Source organism: Cololabis saira, chromosome 22 (genome assembly GCF_033807715.1).
Source record: "Cololabis saira isolate AMF1-May2022 chromosome 22, fColSai1.1, whole genome shotgun sequence".
Lineage (NCBI taxonomy): Eukaryota > Metazoa > Chordata > Actinopteri > Beloniformes > Belonidae > Cololabis > Cololabis saira.
This window is the reverse complement of record NC_084608.1, coordinates 30744350-30769912: the sequence shown is the minus strand read 5'-3', so window position 1 is coordinate 30769912 and position 25563 is coordinate 30744350. Positions and strand designations below refer to the sequence as shown.

The 25563-nt window shown below is 41.0% G+C and overlaps 1 protein-coding gene across 1 annotated transcript in view; it reads left to right on the top strand.

The window, feature by feature from the left end:
• The window catches only part of cnksr2a (connector enhancer of kinase suppressor of Ras 2a), a 119140-nt gene that overhangs the window by 33118 nt on the left and 60459 nt on the right, over positions 1-25563 (top strand). Inside the window, exons 2-6 of the mRNA XM_061713574.1 lie at positions 841-1004; positions 2337-2539; positions 15607-15694; positions 16103-16144; positions 22541-22660. Of these exons, the coding sequence (XP_061569558.1) occupies positions 841-1004; positions 2337-2539; positions 15607-15694; positions 16103-16144; positions 22541-22660 (617 nt within the window). The remainder of the gene's footprint in view (positions 1-840; positions 1005-2336; positions 2540-15606; positions 15695-16102; positions 16145-22540; positions 22661-25563) is intronic.

Here is a 25563-nt window from a genome sequence, read left to right as displayed (position 1 = left end):
TTCCACCTGCCTGCTGCGCTGTTGCCGTCCCCGGCAGGAGGGTCCCCCCTTATGAGCCTGGTCCTGCTCAAGGTTTCTTCCCTCCTAAAGGGGAGTTTTTCTTGCCACTGTTTGGCTTAAGGTTTTTCTCCCACTAGGGGAGTTTTTACCTGCCATTGTTTATGTAATAACTGCTCGGGGGTCATGTTCTGGGTATGGGTCTCTGGAAAGCGTCTAGAGACAACTTTTGTTGTATTAGATGCTATATAAATAAAATTGAATTAAATTGCAGCTTGTTTTGCACCGACCACTGGAAGCTGGCTCCTAAAGTCAGTCAATCATCTGTTAAAACGTCCAAAAATAACCTAAAAAAACTGTTTTGGTCTCCGTAGCTAGAGTTTATATCTATGACAGGTGTACCGGGGGATTCATTGTTTTTTACCACATCAGATAAATCTATATAACGCATTAAATGTATTTATATGGGTTGTAGATTTTGGATTTGCACCTGAAAAAGATACAGAGCCACCTAGTGTTTGGTGATGGTATTACAGAGGAACGCAACATCAGAGAGGATAAACCCCAACAACATCAAAGCTCCCAGATGTAGCCTGCATGTCTATTTGCTATGTAGAACCATAAATCATGTTAAAGTATGTCATTTTCTGACGCCAGCTGTTAAAAAGCATTGCTTTTAAAATAAAAGCGGGCCAGTAAATCACCGTAACTGATTAAACAGGCAATGGTTTAATGTGTTATCCTTCATATTGGACTGTGTTCTCTGCAGCTTCTGGTTTTATTTTCTTTGTTGCATCAGAACAAATATATTCATGAGTGATCGTGTTTCTGTGTCTGTTTCAGGTCTGGATGACTGCTTGCAGCAGTACGTGAGCGTGTTTGAGCGTGGAGGTGTGTGTGGAGAGCGGCTGCTGAGGATTAGCCACGCCGAGCTCGAGGAGCTGGGAGTCTCTCGGATCGGACACCAGGAGCTCATCCTGGAGGCCGTCGACCTGCTCTGTGCGCTGGTGAGTGGCGTGACTTTGTTTTGTAGAGCGGTGGAGTGTCTGACTCATTAACCACCTCTCAAACTCTAGTTTCATATGACTTGCTGGTCCAAGTGAGGGTTGGTGCTGGGAGTCAAGAGCTGGTGTCGTGACACTTTTACAAGTAAAAGCAAAGAGCCCAGATTTTATGAGTAAAGTCTTCCTTTAATATCAAAGATCCATCCATCCATCCATCGTCCGCCGCTTATCCGTTCCCGGGTCGCGGGGGCAGCAGCCTCAGCAGGGATGCCCAGACTTCCTTCACCTGGCCAGCCGAGAGACATAGTCTCTTCCCCGGGGTCTTCCCCGGGGTCTCCTCCCGGAGGGACATGCCTGGAACACCTCCCTAGGGAGGAGGGACATGCCTGGAACACCTCCCTAGGGAGGAGGGACATGCCTGGAACACCTCCCTAGGGAAGAGGGACATGCCTGGAACACCTCCCTAGGGAGGCGTCCAGGAAGATCCGGTACAGATGCCCAAGCCACCTCAGCTGACTCCTCTCAATGTGAAGGAGCAGCGGCTCGACTCCGAGCTCCTCCCGGGTGACCGAACTCCTCACCCTATCTCTAAGGGAGCGTCCAGCCACCCTGCGGAGGAAACTCATCTCGGCCGCTTTTATCCGCGATCTTGTCCTTTCGGTCACTACCCAAAGTTCATGACCATAGGTGAGGGTAGGTGCGTAGATTGACCGGTAAATCGAGAGCTTCGCCTTTCGACTCAGCTCCTTCTTCACCACGACGGTCCGGTACACCGACCGCATAACTGCGGACGCAGCACCGATCCGTCTGTCAATCTCCCACTCCATCGTTCCCTCACTCGTGAACAAGACCTGAGATACTTGAACTCCTCCACCTGAGGCAGGACTTCTCCACCCACCCGGAGAACGCACGCCACCCTTTCCCGGTGGAGAACCATGGCCTCGGTCTTGGAGGTGCTGATTCTCATCCCTGCCGCGTTGCACTCGGCCGCAAACCGCCCCAGCACATGCTGGAGGTCCCGGTCCGATGAAGCCAACAGGACAACGTCATCCGCAAAAAGCAGAGACGAAATCCTGTGGTTCCCAAACCGGATCCCCTCCGGCCCCTGGCTGCGCCTAGAAATCCTGTACATAAAAATTATGAACAGGACCTGTGACAATAATATCAAAGATGATTAAGAAATTACCAGATTCAGACCTGTGAAGGGAAGTGACCTCCAGCACTGGTGGTTCATTCATTCACCTCATGGAAACTGGTCCACATGGAGTCAAATCATTCGTGTTCATGGTGGCGAATTAAGCTGCTAATCTGCATTTCCTATCTGTTTACACGCAGAACTCCGGTCTGGAGACGGAGAGCGTCAGGACTCTGGCCCACAAGCTCGGAGCCTCAGCCAAGAACCTGCAGAACTTCATCTCCGGCCGCCGTCGGAGCAGCCAATCGGAGAGCAGAAGCTCGCGGAGGCTTCCTAATGATCTGCTGACCTCGGTGGTCGACCTCATCACCGCTGCCAAGAGCCTGCTCGCCTGGCTGGACAGGTGATATCTTACCTTACACTTTTTTAGCTGAATCCTCTACATCAACATATCATGTTTATTTACAAAACCAAGCGCTCCACTGTTGGCAGCCTGTGAGTGTTGTGTTCATGCCACAGGACAACTCAATACTGTTTTATGAGCCGGCCGTCTGAGGGACAATGCATATTTGCAACCTTAGTCAAATCAATAATCTCTTTAAAACTTTTAAACAGCTTCTGTTCTCCTCGCTACACTTGCCAGGTTTGTTGGCTGCCTGAGTATCTTTAATGGATTTAGCCCATCACTGTGTCTTCTGCACTGACTCCATAATGTGGAAATCAGGACTGTGTCTGTGTGTGTGTGTGTGGGGGGGGGGGGGTTATTTTGTTAACTGCTATAGAATTAGATGTGTGTGTTTTTTGTATATTTAGCTATATAATGCATCACTGAGTGTAGGGCTGGACAATCATTTTTTATATAAAAAATATATATTTTGGGGGATAATAATTCAATATCAATATATATCACAATATACTTTTATTCACTAACGGTGTTGTGAGTTTTAAACACATTTTCGATATTTCGATATAGATTATAGTCTATGATTACAGCGTTTCACTCACTGAAGTTCATGGGGCGGCCAATTCAAGCCGAACAGAAAGGGCAAGCCGTTTATATTTAACAGCTAGACTGGATATGTGTTGCAGATATCCGCAACTCAATTCTTCCTAGTCAAAAAGAGCATTTCAGATATCTACAATTACATTCTTCCTATCCGCAATTGTTCTTTCTGATATCCACAACGTCATTCTGCCTGGGACAAATTACGTCACTTTTGACATTCAACTGTATTGGGTTTCTAATTACAGATATCTACAATTCAGTTATCCGCCATGTGAATTACGGATATCTGCAACTGAGTTACGACTAGCTGTAATTCCAGTTTTAGATATCTACAATTTAATTCTGACTAGTCATAATTCCAGTTGAAGATATCTACATTTTCCTTTTTTTATGATATCTTAAATCAAGTTTTGACTAGTCAGAACGAAGTTGTAGATATCTTGAACTGGAATTATGACAGTTATACATATCTGCAGTGCAGTGGTGACTGGTCAGTACAGGGCGCTACGGCGCCAACCCCATCAAATCAAGAGAAGAAAAATAAAAATAAAATAAAAAACATGCTGTAAGATGCATATAATTATTAAAAGAAGGTGTTATTTCAGTATGTGGGTGACTGTCAATAGTAACTAAATGTTTAAATATGTATTTAGTTACAAAATAAAGTTTTATTTTATTTTAAATTCGTAAAGGGACGCAGTCGTGTGCGTTCCTGAAACTCACAGTTATCAGCGGTCAGTATCATGACGTACTCGTATGTTGTTTTTTTAATCTAATGTGATTGGACAATTCATTCCCCGTCTGTTTTAGAAAATCAAACTGAACTACACAAACCAGATTTTTATGTTTGTTTTAAATAGGTTAAATAACACTTGCTTTTGAAATAATATTTGTTGGATGTATATATTATCAAATATCTGAAGAAAGGAATATTATCTTTTCAAATAATATAAATTCCAGACAGAACAATGGAAATGTTGATGTTTTTCTTCTCTCTAATGTGTAAAATAAACTGAACCCAAAGCAGGAAGAAAAAAACAATACAAAATCACAGTGGACTTGTTGAAATGCTAAACCCCTACTTTATGTTCACTTTTCTTTTTCCACTGCAGCAGAACTGAACTGCTTCACTAAAACTTATGACTAATAAGCCATTGTTGGATGTTTACATTTTTCAAAATTAAAGGACCAAAATATTATTTTTTACTTTTCTATTTTCCCCATTGTACTAAGCAAGTAACCGTGATTTCTGTGTACCAAGGTTAATTGGTACAAAAAATTGGTAAAAAAAATTAAAAAGATTTAGAAAAGTAAAAAAATAAAATAAATAAAAGAAAATTTACTCATGCGAAATGTGTTCAAAGAAACTTATTGTAGTTAATTAGTTGAGTTTAATCTTCTACAGGTCGTCAGCGTATTATTCCTTTTTACAAGTGTCTGTGAAGTTATATGGTGAGTGGATGTTGTTTAAATTTCATGTGACGAGAGCTATTAATATTATCAGGTGTTCATTTGTTTTGTTAGCTTGTCATTTAGCATGTCTTACTGAACCCCGCGAAACTTGGACGACCCGACATGAAATTTAGTTAATGACTATAGACTTATTTCTTTCTACCATTGTTTATTTAGTTGTGTAGTTGTCATTCAGTGAAGCTCTCGCTCTGGCTTGGTCACGTGACCTGCCTATGACGTCATTTAATGACCCTGCACTGACCCCTAGTGGTGATTTGCAGTATGACGTGTCATTACTTCTGTTGTAATTCAGGTCATTCTTTTATTAATGCGTGAATTGTTATTAATATTGGTTTATTATTGTTGTTTTCTTCAGACATCACAAACTACATATTCTAACGTGCAATACAGTGTCTTGTTCATTTGGATAGAGGTCAATAAATTAATCGTAAAGGAGAGGATTTGGCCAGTGTCTATCCATATAATTCTTTTTATGGCACTGCACTTTTTATTCTTGTTTTTACTTTTTATTTCTCTTATTGTAGGCTACAGTTTTTATTTCTAAAATGTTATTCTGGAGGAGTTTCATAAACTTGGCGAATATATTTTTTTGTTTTACAGGCATCTCTTTGGGCATTCTTGGCAGTTTTTCTGAGGCTTTTATATTGTTTATATCGATATCGGAATTATATCATATTGGCCGAAATTAAGCATATATCGTTCTACAAGTTTTGGCCATAACGTCCAGCCCTAACTCATCGTATCAAAGTGAACTTTTCTTGGACTTGGCAGGTGATGGAGAATTAAAGATGCATATTACACATTTAAATCTTTTAGTATTTACAGAATTCAAAGAAATGTTGCTTCCAAATTAACTTTCTCTCCCCAAATTGCTTTCTTGGATACTATCACTTGTTATTTTGAGAAGAAGAGTGCACATTTAAAACAGCGCTGGCATGGTGTCGTTTCGTCTGGCGCGGTGCAGGTGCTTTATTTAGAAATTCCTTCATGCGTTTCCTCCTGAGACTTGGTGCAAGCGAGTTTTACAAATGTAGCTCCCAAACACGAGATTAAAACTATTGCACCGACCCTTTCACACTCATGAAATCACATGCTCTAAAATTGATTTCTGCACCCCAGAGATGGGCTGCAATTATAGGTTAAATTTGCTAAATAATGGAGATAGAAGTTGTGCATTGTTGTAAGACCCACTATGATCAAAGTTTCCTGATTTCAAACAAAAAAAAGATGAAATTAAAAGATGGGTGCTTGATTTAATATCTTAAGTTGATTAACTTCAGCTTCTGATATAATTTTTTCATACTTTTGGATCATCTAAACACAAAAAAGTACTCAGTCAGTCAAAAGTCATTGTTATGAGTGAAGTGAAGCTCCAAGTTTCAACTTTCCTTTTGTTAATAGATCACCCCAGACCTTTTTCCTCACCTCTTCTTTCTCTCTTTTCATTTATTAATGACTGCTGCTTCCAGCACACGTATCAGACTGAACGTCTCTGAAGTTTAAATGCCAAAAGGACCTGCAAGGGTCAATCACACACGATTGCAAATAGCTGCAAACGCACATGCAGTTATCGTCCACAAAGATTATGTAACTTCATGCGCCAAAGCGACAGCAAACTGGGCAGGATGCTCAATACGTCGGGCACGTTTCTATTTTTTTCTTTTAAAGGTTAAATGCTGCATGTTATGGAAACCAACCAAGTAACGCCACTATGCGCGTGACCGCACCAATCCTTTAATTTTCATGAAATCATATGCTCAGAAACTGATTTCTGCATCCAGGAGATGGGCTGTAATAATGTGTTTGAATTCCCTAATGGTCCGTAAAAGTGAGGAAAAAGGTTGACACGTTCTGAATCATCCCCTGCAGGATGACTTCCCTTCTGAAGATGGATAGCGGAGGTAAATGGGCATAAATTGCGTTAAAAGTGAGCTTTCATCTGCCTCTGATTGCCGGTTACGAGACCTCTCGGCGATGGTGGATAATCGCAGCAGCGGTTTAGGCCTGCAAATGTACAGCATGTTAGAAAATGATTCAAAAATATGTTTTGAAACCTTTTTCCGTATGAAATAACGGCGAGACAATCAGCACACATCATCTTTCTGTTGCTGTGATGTTTATATATTTTTCTCCTTTGTGAAATGAATTCATCAACTGAAATGGGCTTTTATGCTTATATTCTCATAACGAATGCCTAGAATAACTCGCATATAAAACAATTAAAAAATGAGCATCCGCCTCCTTTTCCTCTAATTTTGACCAGCTAATTGTCCAATGATCCGAGCAGACTGGGCTTAGTTAAGAGAGGCTCTAAAGAGCAATTTCTGGAGGATGTCATGTTTTGTTGATATTAAAATAACTCTCATTAACTCTGTGATATTTGTTCTTGTTTCAGGGGGAGGGTTATGAGGGAGGGGTGTGCATGCAGATTTGTCTTTAATCATCCTCAAGAGGTGGGCAGCAAAGAGAAAATATGATGAGGAGATCCTCAGTAAATATGACATAAAGTGTTCTGGGTTACAAATTATGCAGAATCACCAACTCTAAGCTAAAAGTTTTCACATAGATCATGATGCAAGATTCAGCAACAACATAAGAAATTAATTAATTGAACCATTCTGTGGTTGAACATAAAATAAAAGTGAATAATTTAAATAAGCAGAAAACGGGAACTTTAAAGCATCCCAAAGGAGTTTTTTGAAGGTCATATATCAGAAGTATTTAGGAAGTGTTGACTGACTCTTGTGGTGTATTTTCTGCAAAAACAAAGTAACCTTGGACTCCCACGCCAGTCATCTCATCAGACGGCTGCATGGCCCTTGATGACACTAAAGTTGCTGAGCAGCACAACTCAGTTTTGTTTTTTTTTACCTTCCCCCAGGCAATAATATCAAGAAGGACAAAGACTAACTCAGAACATAGAAACTGTGGAGGCCATCACCTTATTGTGTTGTGTTTTTGTTCAGTGTTGTGCAGACTCAAACACCCTTAACGCCCCACGCCCTGCAAACGGTGAAGCTTTGAATATTTGAGTAAAGCTGGCCAACTATGCCAGTGGTTTGGTGCAGTAACAGAAGAGTGCCAACTGTGGTACGCGTATTATGGAAATGCGACTTTCGTTACAGTTCAATAGTGATGAATTTAGCTCACAGAACCACCACTGACATCATTACAGAGCTGAATAAGAGATTGACGAAAGTAATGAGAGAAAAAAAGCAAGAGTGTGACTGAACGGAGTAATTCCTAGATTGTGCTGTAAAAGCGATGTGACCTCCAGGCCTATAGGGGGAGCTGCTGAGATAAAAAACATCAAAATCTTCTTTGTGCTGCTTTGAAATTTGATGTATACTTACTGACATGATGAAGCAATTTGTTTAATCTGCATTGTAGTTAAGAAAAAAAATGACATTGCAATCAACAGGTTTTAACATTTTAACTCCAAAAAAGATGTAAAAATATTTGAAGGTCAGAATAACAGAATAACAAAAATAGGGTAACAACAAAGTGTGGGTAAAACATTTAGGGAATGGCTAAAATCACACAAAAACTCTTTTTAGTTTAATTCTTGGAGTGAATAATATAAACATATAAATAAATTAATTTGTTAATTCATTAATTAATTAATTCATTCATTCATTCATTCATTCATTCATTCATTCATTCATTTATTCATTCATTCAGAAACATATGATGTACGATCAATAATAATCGATAATTTCACAGTCCCTTTCGAAAAGCGAGCCTTTTTATACGACTATTATTTACAATCATTGTGATGTGGAATCAAATTCAAAAGAGTCATTTGTTTGTAACTAATCTGGTGTTTTGTCACGTTTTATTTATTTTATCTTCACTTTCTCTCTCGCAGAGACACACACCTCCTTATCAATCATCAGACTGGTTTTCTCATTCTCTCTGTACGAAAATTTGGTTTTCAGTATCCGGCAACATTGTGTCCCAAATTAGACTTAGTAAATATCTGTTAGACGTTAGCAGTCGCATGTACTGTACATCCAGGAATGTCTTTTTTTTCTGACGCTTTTGCAGATTTTTATATATTTTACCGGTACATGCTCTATAGTCATATTCCCAAAACAGCCCCATCGAAGAGTCGTGTTAATATGTGATAGCGTTGCCAGTTTGCAGTGAACCAATCGGTGATTCGTTAACTGTCATTGAGCTTCTGAGACGTCGTAGAAAAGCACGGCATGCACATGCGTGTAAGAGTTTAAGGACAAACTTCAGTCATCCCTCTCCCATCGTCTGACCCAACTATTGCTCAGTAACAAAAGTGTTGTAGCAGGGTTGGAGCCTGGTGGTTAGCAAACTGTCTGCATAGCCTTAGGTCCGACATGTATATATAGCAGGCAGCCTCAATACTGATGACCCAAATCACATACCACTGATAAATCATACACTAGAGGCTGTGGCCGAATTATTATCTGGGTCTTTAGAACAATGAAGCAAGTGTGCCTGTTTCTGTTGCGATTTCAATGTATGTCACGACTGCGTTAACGTCGCTGCATGCATCTGTAACTCGCTCTAGTGCATGTTTGCAGTTATTAGCCGCCTGTTATCTGTGTTAACCTTCTTATCAAACACCTTATTTACACATTTATCTATTTACAAAAAGAAAATAGTCTATCTCTGAAAGGAAATTGGGGTTTCAGAAACAAACGTATCTGCAAAATGGGCACGCTTGAGTGGAAACTGAGCATAAAACATAAGTGAAAGACTGGAAAGTGACAAAGCCTGAGGCAAAACAGTTTAATCAATTCAAAGTGGTCTAATAGCCTTCCTCACATAATTATTTTCAGCCTAGATAATAGCAGTTTAAAGGAACGTACAGACCTAAATTGAGCTGTCTTTGTCTGTTTGCTTCTAAAACCTGGACTGGAATGATGAGTAATAGCTGTGAGGTGTGAAAATTGGTCCACTCATAGCAGAACGACCAATTTACCTCAACTAATGCAGCTTCATTCATCTGTTCACTGCCCTCCGTTTGCTCCCTCTAGTTACGTCTCTGCAGCAGAGGCCATATATCCCTCCAACCCGCACGCTGCATGAAAAGAAATGGACAAACCCACTGTGATGTCACTCATAGGTTTCTGAGAAGTGGCTTTTAAAGCCGCTTTAGTCCTGCAACATTATGTACACTGGCTGGGGCTCTGGTTTTGTAAACTTAGATGGGATCTGAAGTGATCTAAGTAGTAGTAGCTTAGCTGGTGACCAAGAACCAGCAACAGAAGTGTTTTTGTGCAGTTTACCTCACAACAAGCTTTCAAATAAGAATAACTAAATCAAGTCCTGACAGCGCTAAATTTATATGTTTTACTATTTTTTCTGAGCAGGTACATAAAAACTTGACATCCTGTACAGATGTTATGGATGTGAAATCTAGTCATATTTTTCATTCAGGCTGTAAATATGAAAATAAAAATGTATTTCTGATTCAAATTTAACAGACATTGACTGACTTTTGGAGCCAGCCCTTAGTGGTCAGTCAGAAATTTGCAGCAATCAGCATTTGCATTTATCAGTCATTTCACCTGTTGATTTTTGGACGAAACGTCATTCAACTTCTGACTGCTAGCTCCCCCCTCTCCCTCTTGTTAGTGTTTCTGAGGACACGCCCTTCACAAATTCTCCCGTCCTCCCCATCAACAAACCCTCCCCCTGCTAGTGATTGGCTGGAGCCAGTACTGGAGTTGAGGGGCGATGAGAGGGGATGGCATCATCCCCCCCTGAAATAAAAACGGTCAAAATCATCCCCCCTGTAAAACTGCCATCCCCCCTTTCCATCCCTTATGTCATTTCATCAATGTGGTTTTACTGCTATTTCAACATTTAGAGTCATCACCGGAGAAAAAACACCAGAAAAATAACTTATTTGACAATTTTCACCCGTTTCAAGTGAATTTTCACTTGAAATAAGTAGGAAAATCTGTCAGTGGGACAAGATTTATCTTCTCATTACTAGCAAAATAATCTTGTTCCACTGGCAGAATTTTCTACTTATTTCAAGTGAAAATCTACTTGAAACAGGTGAAAATTGTTGTTTTTTCCAGTGATGAGTCTGTTTTAAATGTAATGAGATTTTTTTACTAAAATGAGACATTTTAACTAGAAATAGGACAAATATTCTTATTAAGATAATAGTTTTCAATCATCCCATTTAAGGAGAATCAATGCATTGAGTGTTACACCCTGAGGAAGGCTGTGGCCGAAACGTGTGGGCTGTAACCCATTTTTTAAAATCTTTTCTACACGAAATAGACAATTTAAATAAAGGCTTTTTATATTTGCAGGAGAGTGCCTTGGATTTTTCTTCTTTTTTGATATTCTTGTTAAGATTTTGAGTTTTTGCAGTGATCCATTTTACTTATCCTGTGAAGGACAGAGTCATATTGATAAGTTCAGAAAAGTGTTTTTTATTGTTGTGTTTTGATGTATTTGATGTAAGCCCAGTGGATATTTAAAGCTTACAGAAGGCTGCATTTAACTGCTGCTATGTCATTCCTGCAGTATTTCTGCAGGTGTTTTGGTCACTGCTATTATTTGTAATATATTATATTATTTGTAATCAGCACAAATTATCTGTCCCTATATGATAAAATCCACCATCCCCCCTGATTTTTTTTTTACAACTCCAGTACTGGCTGGAGCAATGCTTTTTATGGTTTAGGAAACAATGTAGTTATGAGATGAGCAAGCGAATGGTGAGGAGATGTTCACTGAATGTGACAGGAAAGGTAATCTCAATAAAGAATTGCATATAATTGCTTAGCCTGTCTTTAATTGTGGTCTCTAATTCGGCGAAATCGATTGAGATTTGAACAGATGACGCAGCAGATAAGGCGAATGCTGCATAAATCAGTTTTTAAAGTAACTTTTAATTGGTTTTCAAGCAGAAATGCCAACGTTTGTCTCTAGCTTTATGAATATGATAATTTTCAGCTTTGATCTTCCTTTGGTACCCATAAAATGATAGTATTTATTCGGATATGGGTTTTTTTAATTACCAATGGGCTTTCCAACTGTACCAGTTACTACCAAGCTACCACACAAAAGACCGCCGCGCATGCCAGCCAGAAGAGAGCGCCGGCCTTGGTTTCGGCTCATTTAAAAACAGACAGATAATTAACAAATCTGCTTCAAGGATAGTAACATTTCCTCATTGCCGTTTGGCAACCCCTCAGTGGCAGATATCTACCTGTAACCGTGACAACGGTGAGATGGGATTTTTATTTGCCATTTTCTGATACTATAAAATATAAGCATTTAGTCATATAAGGAAGGTTTTGATCCTGCTACAAGCCCAACCTGACCAGCCAGTTGGATTTAAGTGGCATCAAAATGATTTTTACTGTGAACCGTCTAGTTTCAAACTAAGATAATGTTAAAGATAAATTACAGTACCTTCTATTTCAGAAATTATAGTGGGAAATATAGTGTGTCATGTTTGATTTGTGAAATTTTAAAGTTTAAAAAAAAAAAAAGAAAATGACCATTAAGCAGAAATTTGGGCACCCCAAAGTGCTGTAAATGTTTCAGTAAGTTGTCAAAAAGTTCTTAATAGGTTTGTCTAAAGGTCTGTTGGCCCCACCTCTTTCTAAGCTTCTCAAGCATCAACAGGTGCTTCTACACCACTTAAAAAAAAGATATTAAAACCTGTGAATCAGTCAATTTTCAATTTTACAATCATATTGTAAAATAAAGGTGGCTCATCTGGAGCTGTTTGGAAACTCTCAGGGCTCGTGTTGCAGCCGGCAGCACAGGGAACAGTTCAACCTGGGGAAAAACAAAAATTAGAGAGATTTCTATTAGCGCAACCCATAATTTAGATTGAAGTGTAATCTTTTTATTTCATTTCAGTTTGTTTATATGGCAACGCTGAAGCGTCTTCAAGCCAGTTTATACACAAACAGACTGACTGTGGTCCAGTTAAGTCCATTTAAATCCAGTTTGTTGGAAACTATTGATAACTCAATCGATTCTAGTTCAAATCCATGTAATAACAAGTCATTAAAAACAGCCTATGGTCTCCAGCTGACCAGGTTAACAATCGTTGGAAATCCGTGGATGGACGTCAGAGAGAGCAGCGCGCTCAACACATCTGCAGATATTCATTGATCATTTCGTTGATGGAAGAAAATCCCCCCAAACTGAAACTGTGATTCCTTGCAAAGCGGGAAAGGTCCACCTAAATATTTGCCTTTTTAGGGTTGTGTTATTTTAAAACTGTGATGTGTATTAGGAATGGGCGATATTTTACCGTTCACGATAAACCGTCAAGAAAATCCCTCACGATAAGAATTTGTCATCTCGCGGTAAAAACGATAAATTCCCGTTGATGATGTTTTTGTGTAAAGCTGATTTATGGTTCTGTGTTAAATCCACGCACAACGTGAAGGAAGGAAGGAAGGAAGGAAGGAAGGAAGGAAGGAAGGAAGGAAGGAAGGAAGGAAGGAAGGAAGGAAGGAAGGAAGGAAGGAAGGAAGGAAGGAAGGAAGGAAGGAAGGAAGGAAGGAAGGAAGGAAGGAAGGAAGGAAGGAAGGAAGGAAGGAAGGAAGGAAGGAAGGAAGGAAGGAAGGAAGGAAGGAAGGAAGGAAGGAAGGAAGGAAGGAGAGAGCAGGAGGAAGGAAGGAAGGAAGGGAAGAAAGGAAGGAAGGAAGGAAGGAGAGAGCAGGAGGAAGGAAGGAAGGGGGAAAAGAAGGAAGGAAGGAAGGAGAGAGCAGGAGGAAGGAAGGAAGGAAGGGGGAAAAGAAGGAAGGAAGGAAGGAAGGAAGGAAGGAAGGGAAGAAGGAAAGAGAGAGCAGGAGGAAAGAAGGAAGGAAGGGGGAAAAAAGGAAGGAAGGAAGGAAGGGAGAAAAGAAGGAAAGGAAGAAGGAAGGAGGGAGCAGGAGGAAGGAAGGAAGGAAGGAAGGAAGGAAGGAAGGAAGGAAGGAAGGAGAGAGCAGGAGGAAAGAAGGAAGGAAGGGAAGAAGGAAGGAGAGAGCAGGAGGAAAGAAGGAAGGAAGGGGGAAAAAAAGGAAGGAAGGAAGGAAGGAAGGAAGGAAGGAAGGAGAGAGCAGGAGGAAGGAAGGAAGGAAGGGAAGAAGGAAGGAAGGAAGGAAGGAAGGAAGGAAGGAAGGAAGGAGAGAGCAGGAGGAAGGAAGGAAGGAAGGGGGAAAAGAAGGAAGGAAGGAAGGAAGGAAGGAAGGAAGGGAAGAAGGAAAGAGAGAGCAGGAGGAAAGAAGGAAGGAAGGAAGGAAGGAAGGAAGGGAAGAAGGAAGGAGAGAGCAGGAGGAAAGAAGGAAGGAAGGGGGAAAAAGGGAAGGAAGGAAGGAAGGAAGGGAGAAAAGAAGGAAAGGAAGAAGGAAGGAGGGAGCAGGAGGAAGGAAGGAAGGAAGGAAGGAAGGAAGGAAGGAGAGAGCAGGAGGAAAGAAGGAAGGAAGGGAAGAAGGAAGGAGAGAGCAGGAGGAAAGAAGGAAGGAAGGGGAAAAAAAGGAAGGAAGGAAGGAAGGAAGGAGAGAGCAGGAGGAAAGAAGGAAGGAAGGGAAGAAGGAAGGAGAGAGCAGGAGGAAAGAAGGAAGGAAGGGGGAAAAAAAGGAAGGAAGGAAGGAAGGAAGGAAGGAAGGAGAGAGCAGGAGGAAGGAAGGAAGGAAGGGAAGAAGGAAGGAAGGAAGGAAGGAAGGAGAGAGCAGGAGGAAGGAAGGAAGGGAAGAAGGAAGGAGAGAGCAGGAGGAAAGAAGGAAGGAAGGGGGGAAGGAAGGAAGGAAGGAAGGAAGGGAAGAAGGAAAGAGAGAGCAGGAGGAAAGAAGGAAGGAAGGGGGAAAAAAAGGAAGGAAGGAAGGAAGGGAGAAAAGAAGGAAAGGAAGAAGGAAGGAGGGAGCAGGAGGAAGGAAGGAAGGAAGGAAGGAAGGAAGGAAGGAAGGAAGGAAGGAAGGAAGGAGAGAGCAGGAGGAAAGAAGGAAGGAAGGGAAGAAGGAAGGAGAGAGCAGGAGGAAAGAAGGAAGGAAGGGGGAAAAGAAGGAAGGAAGGAAGGAAGGAAGGAAGGAAGGAAGGAGAGAGCAGGAGGAAGGAAGGAAGGAAGGGAAGAAGGAAGGAAGGAAGGAAGGAAGGAAGGAAGGAGAGAGCAGGAGGAAGGAAGGAAGGAAGGAAGGGAAGAAGGAAGGAGAGAGCAGGAGGAAAGAAGGAAGGAAGGGGGAAAAGAAGGAAGGAAGGAAGGAAGGAAGGAAGGAAGGAAGGAAGGGAAGAAGGAAAGAGAGAGCAGGAGGAAAGAAGGAAGGAAGGAAGGAAGGAAGGAAGGAAGGGAAGAAGGAAGGAGAGAGCAGGAGGAAAGAAGGAAGGAAGGGGGAAAAAAGGAAGGAAGGAAGGAAGGAAGGGAGAAAAGAAGGAAAGGAAGAAGGAAGGAGGGAGCAGGAGGAAGGAAGGAAGGAAGGAAGGAAGGAAGGAAGGAAGGAAGGAGAGAGCAGGAGGAAGGAAGGAAGGAAGGAAGGAAGGAAGGAAGGGAAGAAGGAAGGAGAGAGCAGGAGGAAAGAAGGAAGGAAGGGGGAAAAGAAGGAAGGAAGGAAGGAAGGAAAGAAGGGAAGAAGGAAAGAGAGAGCAGGAGGAAAGAAGGAAGGAAGGGGGAAAAAAAGGAAGGAAGGAAGGAAAGAAAGAAAGAAAGAAAAATTCCCGTTGATGACGTTTTTGTGTAACAAACATGGTATTTTTTTTATCGTCATTTTTATCGTTATCGGGATAGATGCCAGAAATTATCGTGATACATTTTTTAGTCCATACCGCCCATCCCTAATGCGTGTATGTGTATATATATATATATATATATATATATATATATATATATATTTGAAGGAGGGAAAAAAGTAGAGATGTGTTCTCTGCTTGATTTAAAGGATTAGCACATTTGTGTTTTTGGTGACCGTGATGTCCGTGGCGTCTCCTCTCATCATCTAATGCAGCAGCAACATTATAAGACATACTGCTGTGTTATCTTTTCCTCCCAGGTCTCCCTTTGCTGCAGTGGCAGACTACTCAGTAACCCGAAATAATGTCATTCAGCTCTGCCTGGAGCTCACCACCATTGTACAGCAGGTGTGTGCACTTGTTTGTGTGTGTGTTTGGAAGGTTGATGGCTTTTATTCGAGCTGCCGTGGGTTGACGTTTCCCCCCAAAGAGCGGCGTGTGTGTGGGTGTGATGCAGCCGCCTCAGACTCCTTGCATCCTTGAGAGCGACTCGTATCTTTGCTATTTATGTTCTTTACGGCCTGTATTTTGTGCGGCTGATGTGTGTATAAATATAAGATGCATCTGTTTGTGTGGGTGTGTGTTTTTTTTTGTTTTTTTGTTATCTGCGAGGATATGGAGTGTGCAGGTGGTTGGGGCTCAGTAATGTGGAGCCCAGACAGCATTCAGAGATACGATGGCAGCATGAGAGTGAGAATGTGTGCGATAAACGGGGTGATTTGCTCCTGCTACATTACATTTCTCTCTTCCCCTCAGGACTGTACGGTGTTTGAGACGGAGAACAAAATCCTTCACGTGGTGAGTCCCGCCTCCTCGGCCAGCTGCCGCAATCACCTCCAACCCACTGAAACTATTCTCCTCAAACATACAGACCAAAGACGGGGTTTTAAAGCAGCTTTATGTAAAGCCTGAATCGGGAATTTCCTTTCTTTCTTTTTGGCAAAAGGATCAACGCCGCCGAAGCTGGCGTCTTAAGCGTGAAGCTACAACTGGCTTAACTTAGTTTTGCTTGACTTAACGTAGATCATCTGGGACTAAAGACTTTAAACTAGACGGGGAAAAAAAACCCAAAAAACTAGTCTGTCTCTTGTTTTAAAACAACAACAGCAACACTGACTTCCTGCCAGCTTCAACGCCCAGAACTGTCAAGTCAAATACTGTATTTAAGTACAAATATGAGCCATTGTCATACAGGTGGGTTAACATGTGATCAAAGAGACGTTCAGCTTTGATATAAGAGGTTTCCCAAAAACATGACCTGTACCAATTAGAAAAACGAATACACAAGACTATTAGATATAATTCCTACTCGAATGAAAGTGAACAAACTTCCAGTCTGAGTGGACGTGAATAGAAATCTCAGTCACCGGCAACATCTACTTCAGAAAACAAAAAAAAACAATGAATGATAGTGTGGGTGAAGTTAAATCGACCTTTTTCACAGCAGATGTTTTGATTTGTCAAAGACAGGTGTGATTAAAAGCATGAGTAACTGCTGCACCGGAATCTTTATTATGGGCATGCCAAGTAGTGGCATGACCATATTGCAATCGTCCAGATTGGCCCAAAGGGCAATGTTGCTAGCATTTTGCTAACAAGCTAAAGTCGCAAAAGTCCCACTGCGCACCGGCGGGTGTACAGCATGACCCCGCTCTGAAATGAAAGAAAAAAATCCCCCAAAAATAAAACACGCCCGAAAAAACGAGGAAAAACATGAAAATGAAGGCGATATAATAGTATACAGAAAAGGTTTCCCTTTTCTTATTATTCCGCACGCTTTTTTCGTCCGTTAATACGGCCCGAACCGCAATGTGCACCCATGCATGGCATACATCGTTAGATGCGTCTCCATGGTGCCTCGATGGGTATTACCAAAGATCCTCTATACAAGATAGCGCATTACCGTTACTGCCAATGGTATGAAATGGTTTACACTTCCTGTCTCCTAAGTGGGCGTGGCCGCCCCCTCCCCACATCGTTTTGGAACATACAACACTAGATACAGTACAACTTTCTTCCAAAAAGACTTAAATAATAAAAATAACAGTATTTTTAAGCAAAGAAGCAAGTTTTATTTTAGTTTTAAACTTCAATTTATCCGATGGGGAAACGATGAGAGCCAAATCTCGCGAGAGTGTGTTGCTCAGACAGAGACAGGTCTCAAACAAAGTTAATTTTTTCCTAATCTGTTGGTCTGAAAATTGCCATTTTGGTGTCAGAATGTTCAGAAGGTTTGTGGCTTTTGAAAAATGGGTCCCATATTTACTTAGGTTACTATGGGGCGAAAGAATTGGTAATAATCTGTGCTCACGTTCACTTTTCCCATAGGACTCAATAGACTCAGGACCTACTTCCGGTCTCCTAAAGGGGCGTGGCAGTCACGTGACACAGATACAGGAAACCGAACCATAGTGGTCTGTCTTGTTTATTGAACGTCTCTGGTATTACTTTTCTCAGTCAAAAGTGTTACCGTGGCAACGCTACATGCCAAAAAGCAAAAAAATAGGCGAAAATTCGGACGCTTATTGCTCGGCCGAACCTTATCGTAGAGACATCGTTCAAATTTACAAACACTCGGCCCGATTGGCCCTAAAGGACCGAACAGCCTTATCATGCTAATTATTACGGTTTTTGCAATATTTAACTTTAAATTAAAAAAAAACTTCCATTTGACTTTGGACGCTTGTTGCTAGGCAACAAGTTATCGTAGAGACATCGTACAAAGGTTCCCAGACTCGGCATGCTGTGGACTTCAACATATTCAAATTTCATGAAGCTGTGATTTAAGGAAATTGTATGTCAAAATCCATGCCAAATGGCCCCATTCATTTGGATGGAGTTTTGTACCATGGTGGAAGAAAAAACCTATCCGTTAATGTAGCCTGAACCGGAACGTGCACCCATGCATGGCATACATCGTTAGATGCGTCTCCATCGTGCCTCGACGGGCATTACTTTTCTCAGTCAAAAGCGTTACCGTGGGGAGGCTAGACGCCAAAAAGCTCGCCCCATTAATAGCTATTGGGAGCACAGGAATGAATGCAATACAACCGTAAAAACACCTCAAACATACATAGAACCACCCCGAGCACAACCACTACAGCCCCAAACCAAAGAAGCAAGAGGGGACGAATGGGCAGTAGGGCATGCCCATATCAAAATTTCCTGAAATTTTCTAGTTAATATTATTAGCGTTTCCCTGTTGAAACATATCGACACATCTGCAGTCGGATCCATCAGGGACTAATCTTTGAACAGGAAGACCTTGGTGCAGGCCTTTGTCTTTGATTTATTCTGCATAATGGCATATTCAGAATGACGTGGACAGAATTTTTACTGATAAGAAAATTAGAAAAAGTGGAGATGCTCGGGGGACACGTCTAAAATAGACTGCAGGGAGTTCGCTGAAAGCACGTCTGGAAACTTTCTTGAAAAAGTTTGGGAGCCTTTGCTGCAGATGATCCAAAAATATAGTCAGCAGTTTTTTTTGTTTTTTTTTGTTTTGTTTCTTTGTTTGAGTCGCTCTCTTCCCGGGAAATGATGCCTGAAACTGCCGACAGCAGTTCAACACTCTTTTATTGTTTTCTACACAGAAAAATGCTGCTTTCAACCTTTATGAAGATGTCCCTTTTCAGCCCCGTAGGCATCAAAATCAAATATACCTTCATTATATATGGATGGAGCTCTCGTAGTGGAGAAGTAAATTCCAAACTTTCTTTGTTATTAATGTGTAATGATTCTTTTGTAGTTGTTTTTTTGCCAAAATAGTTCAGTCAGGCTCAAACATGTGCACATCTTACAGGCCTTCCTCTCTGAGCTACCCATAATGCAACTCGGTTTTCACTAATTAAACAGTCAAAAAAAGGAAGCTCATTTTTCACACCATCAAAAAGTGTCAGAACAAGCAATACCCCAAACATATGCAGTTGTGAATTCTGGCGGCTTTAGTCTCTTTGGATTGAGATTGGGAGGGTTAGCGGAGGTTCAGCCGTTCCTAAACCCGTGTGTGGTGCAACACAGACGGTCACGTGACCTTTCAAATTCTATTGCACTTCTGTTATTTGCGCCTGCGGTTTAACCTAAACCTCACAAAGTAGATAAAATAAAATAAAATCAAACGCATCACATTAGCCACTAGAGGTCTGCATTCCTTTAAGTGTGTTTATACCTGGTACAGGTATGTTTTAACCAAGTCTAGAGTAGGAATGGGCGATATTTTACCGTTCACGATATACCGTCAAAAAAATTCATCACGATAAGAATTTGTCATCTGACGGTAAAAACGATAAATTCCCCTTGATGAAGTTTTTGTGTAAAACTGATTTATGGTTCTGCGTTAAATCCACGCACAACGTACATGAAGGAAGGAAGGAGAGAGCGGGAGGAAGGAAGGAAGGAAGGAAGGAAGGAAGGAAGGAAGGAAGGAAGGAAGGAAGGAAGGAAGGAAGGAAGGAAGGAAGGAAGGAAGGAAGGAAGGAAGGAAGGAAGGAAGGAAGGAAGGAAGGAAGGAAGGAAGGAAGGAAGGAAGGAAGGAAGGAAGGAAGGAAGGAAGGAAGGAAGGAAGGAAGGAAGGAAGGAAGGAAGGAAGGAGAGAGCAGGAGGAAAGAAGGAAGGGAGGAAAGGGGAGAAGGAAGGAAGAGAGCCTGAAAGAAAGAAAGAAAGAAAGAGAAAGAAAGAAAGATACATAAATTCCCGTTGATGACGTTTTTGTGTAACAAACATGGCGGATCTGAGAGCGAGATAGATTTATAGTTGAAAAGGTGGAATTGAATTGGTATTTTTTTTTATCGTCATTTTTATCGTTATCGGGATAAATGCCAGAAATTATCGTGATACATTTTTTAGTCCATACCGCCCATCCCTAGTCTAGAGGTTAAGTTACAATAAGTCAATCTAGGTCAGGGGTCGGCAACCCAAAATGTTGAAAGAGCCATATTGGGCCAAAATCACAAAAAACAAATATGTCTGGAGCCGCAAAAAATGAAAAGTCTTGTATAAGCCTTATCAAGACAACACATGCTGCATGTTTCTATATTAGTTATAACTGGGGATAACTGGAGAAAAAAAATATTTATTCATTATGCACTTCGAGAAAAAAGTTGAAATGACGAGAAAAAAGTTGAAATGTTGAGAAAAAAGTCGAAATGTCGAGAAAAAAGTCAAAATTTTGAGAAAAAAGTTGAAATGTTGAGTAAATAGTCAAAATTTCATGAAAAAAGTCAAAATTTCCAGAAAAAAGTCGAAATGTTGAGAAAAAGGAAAAAAGAAGAAAAAAAGAAAAAAGAAGAAAAAAAGGAAAAAAAAGGAAAAAAAGGTCAAACATTTTTTTAAAAGCTCCAGGGGGCCACTAGGGCGGCGCTAAAGAGCCGCATGCGGCTCTGGAGCCGCGGGTTGCCGACCCCTGATCTAGGTCAATGCAGGGTGTTGCTTTGTAATCAAAGACCCAAAGAATATTTATTGTTCATGATTTATTCAGCAGGATCATTACACTGTGCAGAAAAATGCACAGTGGTTGTTGTCATAGGAGTCGTGAGAACGAGTTTGATTTCCTGGCTCACAAGGTCCAGCTGGTGCTGGATCTGGGTGGTCTGTGCAGAACGCAGCATTCCTGCTCGTGAACATGGTCGTTGTGCCTCTGGTTGTCGGAATCTTCTTCAATAATCGTCACGTTTTCTTTCCAAACTCAACATAAGCGTCAGTCACTTAAGCTGCACCGGCTTTCAAACTGGTACTTAAGATCTCAATACTTGTCAATAATAAATAATAGTCAATAGTATTAACAGTAGTTCCAGTGGAGATGAGACTAAAGCCACCGTTGTTAGTTGCATGTCCGTAAATGCACAAGGATTCATCAATGCGTGACACAAACGTCATCCTCCGAGGTTGAACACATGAGCCGATACGACTGGTCGTGTTCCTCAAATCGTGTAGTGATGAGTTTGGACCAGGCATTGATCAGCACCGGCAGGGATGATGTGGTTCATGAGAGGTTTTTATATGTTTATTCAGACAGTAGAGTGCACATGCAAACTCTGATTCGTCAGTGTCCGTAGGGCTGGGCGATATGGACCAAAAGTCATATCTCGATATTTTCTAGCTGAATGGTGATACTCGATATATATCGATATTTTTTTCTGTGCCATAATTGGGGTTTCCCCCAAAGCATTATAGCATAGCATCTCTGTTAGCTTCATTTTTTTTCTGAGGCAAACCCTTAAAAAACAGTCAGTTTTAATACAAAGCCTCGTGCCAAATGTCACACAGGTTCCTTTATTAACAGAGGTCTGCACAATATCAAAATGTATAAAACAAATGAAATAAAAATAAACTGCTTGCATATATAGAATACAAAATGCTTCTTTTTTTTTTTTTTTTTTTTTTTTTTTTAAAGATTTTTTTGGGCTCTAGTGGCCCTTTATTGGAGATGCAGACTGGAAAGGGGTAGAGAGAGAGAACGGGGAAGACACGCAGCAAAGGTGCGCGGGCTGGATTCGAACCCGCGACCGCTGCAGGAGGAGGACTGTAGCCTCAGTATATGGCCCGCTGCTTAACCCACTGCGCCACCGAGCGGCCCCACAAAATGCTTCTTGAATAAAATAAAACAAATATCCCTTTCCTGCATAACAATTAAATTAAAATACACTGTGCAATTAATACAATGTAGACAGTAACAGGCAGACTTTTCCACTGAGGTTGACAGTTGTGCAAATAACAAAACATTTGTGCAAATCTCAAATAAAACATTCAAGTTAATTTGTCACAAAATAAGCTATATCAAAATCATACATTTTTTTTTATTTTTTTATGATTTTGATATAGCTTATTTTGTGACAAACTGACGTTTGAAAATATATCGATATATATATATAAATCTCGATATATCGCCCAGCCCTAAGTTTCCGTTAGTGTTGCTGTCAGATGGGTTAAACCTGAAATGTTGCATCGTAGGTAGCATTAGCATCACACCTACTGACTGCAGTTGGCCATCAACCTTTGCTTTTATTCATATTTTACACCTTTTACACCTTTACCTTTCAATAAAGGCCACTAAAGCAAAAAAAAAAAAAAAAAAAAATTTGCAACTGTGCTGCATGTATCAAAGAGCTTTGTTAGAAATATCTTATGACAGGCACAGAGAACATGTTGCTCCCTCTTATAGTAATAAATTCCCCTCTTTTATTTCCCCCTCTGCAGTGTAAAACTCTGTCGGAGGTGTGCGAGCACATTGTGTGCGTGTCATCGGACCCGCTGGTTTCCCAGTCGGCCCACCTGGAGCTGGTTCACCTCACCAACGTGAAAGCCTCCGACGGCCTGGTACGCTCTCCGCCCCCGCCGGCTGGTTATTATGTGTGGCCTTTTTCAGATGAACAATTAATGATGTGTTGTTTGTGTCTCTGAAATACTTCAATCCACTTGAAAACAGTGTAAAACCCATCATGATCCGAGGCTGCTGTTTTCCTGTTTTTGAAAAGGTTTTATGGAATCAAACAATCTGAGAGCTGCAGTCCAGAAATGCACTTTGAAAAAAGATGCTCACACTGTGACACTCACCTGTTTTCCATTGTCATTCCCATTGCTTTGCTTTCGAGCCTTTGTGCTCTGGCGAAACAGCTGCGAGCCACTCAGGCGTGAACCCTGCTGGACCTCTGAAGGTGCCCTGTTGTATTTGGCAAGAGCATAACATCCATTAACTGTAGAGGAATGCAGCTATTACAAGTCGGATTTAATCTGTAATCTCATTATAATGATTTGGCCCTCGTCAGAGAGTTGCTCGGGCTTCTCCTCGGGCCCATTCCCCCCATGTTTACCACACAGATTCTTCACTTACTACTAATATATCCCAGACTTTGACAGAACAGCTAGTGCTTTTCCTTAAATGCTTTGCAATGTATGCACATTTTGAAGCACAAAATGTTACACGGGGTGACAAATTAGGAAGAAAGAGTGTAACGTTTGCAGGCCAGCAAGGTTTAAATATCCAACAATTAAGGTAAGTAATGCACTATAAACTTTATTCCTCGCATCCTTTCTCAAAGTGTGTGTTAAAAGCAACCCTTCCCCTTGCTGCCACGATGCATAGCGACATAATGAATAATGTATAAAGCAACCACGGAGGCAGCGCACTCGTCTGAAGAGGGGGCTTCTGTCAATGAGGAGGAATGTGTTTTTCTGCATCCAACTTTACGTCACGTCATTGTCACTTCACCTCGTGGATGCTTGGGTGGACAAAAGATGCAGCATAATCTGCATCAGTCGTCTCCTCCCAGGTCTCGCCAGTCCCTGTCACACCTTTGTTATAAGACATATTTTCTTTGCAGCACTTCAGTTATAATAACCTCCGTCGCAGCATCTGAAGTGTTGTTCTTCCTCTCTCCAGCAACAGAGCAAGTAAAGTATCTTTGCAGACGTTGGAACTAACCGTCGTTCTACCTGAAGAGTCACGTTTCTTGCAGTTTGTGTGGATGCATATGAGGCTACTGCAGCTTCACATCTACGCCATTGCTGCGGCGCAGCTTTGAAGCACAAGTATAAATCAAGATGACATCTTGGCGAGCGGACTTGCAGGTTGAGCTGCACCTTCACACCTTCTCGAGGCTCCAACACGCCGCATGAGTTTTGGCCGTCTTGGAGGAAAGAAGGGCATCGTGACAGAATCTCAGAAATATCCGTCATCGCAGGTCCAGATCAGCTTTGTCAGGTCTCACAGTGAGTGATGCTGCTGCCGCCCTCACGCTGGTGTCGCCATCAAATACTGCCTGATTTAATTTTCTGGCCATCCTACAACTCCGTCTGCTGACTAGCCGACTAAAATGGAACTTGAAATGACGGATTAATGTGACCGGGAGCAATTCCTTCAAAGAAAAGTGTAAAATAAAGTGATCTTTATGAGACTGGGAAAGAATCAGAACTGGTTGAGTTGCAGTAACAGACGTCTAGATGTTGCAAGTTGTCGGGCATAATGTGCGCACGTCACGTATGCCATGTTCTGTCTTTGCAGAACTGACACCAAAGCTGGTTTCTTCTCCTGAGTCATGACCGGGAACTACGGAAGAGTATTAGGGCCATCATGGCCCTAATACTCTTCCGTAGTTCCTCTTGCATGGCCCGGCCATGCAAGAGGAAAAAAAATTGAGAGTGGAAGATTTTTTTTATTGTGCACTTCGAGAAAAAAGTCGAAATGTTGAGATTAATGTTGAAATACAATTTCGAGAAAAAAGTCAAAATTTGGTGAATAAAGTCAAAATTTCGCCTTTTTTCTCCACATTTCAACTTTATTCACGAAATTTTGACTTATTTCTCAACATTTCGACTTTTTTCTCGACATTTCGACTTTTTTCTCGAAATTGTACTTCAACATTAATCTTGACTTTTCGACTTTTTTCTCAACATTTCGACTTTTTTCTCAACATTTCGACTTTATTCACGAAATATTGACTTATTTCTCAACATTTCGACTTTTTTCTCGACATTTCGACTTTTTTCTCGAAATTGTACTTCAACATTAATCTCGACTTTTCGACTTTTTTCTCAACATTTCGACTTTATTCACGAAATATTGACTTTTTTCTCGACATTTCGATTTTTTTCTCAACATTTTGGCTTTTTTCTCAACATTTTGGCTTTCTCGAAATTCTACTTCAACATTAATCTCGACTTTTCAACTTTTTTCTCGACATTTCAACTTTTTTCTCGAAATGCATAATGTAAAAAAAATCTGCCTCTTCTAAAATATTATTTGTATTTTTCTCCTGCCTGGCCCTATTACTCTTCCGTAAGGAACAAATTCTCTTTCGCCAAGTATTTTTTTAATTATTTCGGCACAAATAAAAGCGACTACGGAGCTTCATGTAGAGTAGAGTTTTAAGTCAGGATTTAAGTGCAAATCAACTCACAGATTTATAAACATTTCAACGATGAGGAACTTGTGAGTTTTATCCTGTAAAATCAGCATTGACCATCATCTTGGATCAGTTTGCTCCACAGAAATAACAAATGTGGGAGAGGAAGCTTTTTTCATTTCAAATATATTATTAATATTGGATACTTTAAAGGTAATATTACCCAGCTTTCCTTTCTGTTCTGTCGCTGAAAACTAGTCAAAATAACTTTGGACTCTTGTCCTGGTCGTCTGTTGAAACACCTGAGTATCACCTTACGGCGTTACGTCACGCACCAGTAAGGATGGAGCTGGCTCACAGCGCTACGGTGGATCTCAC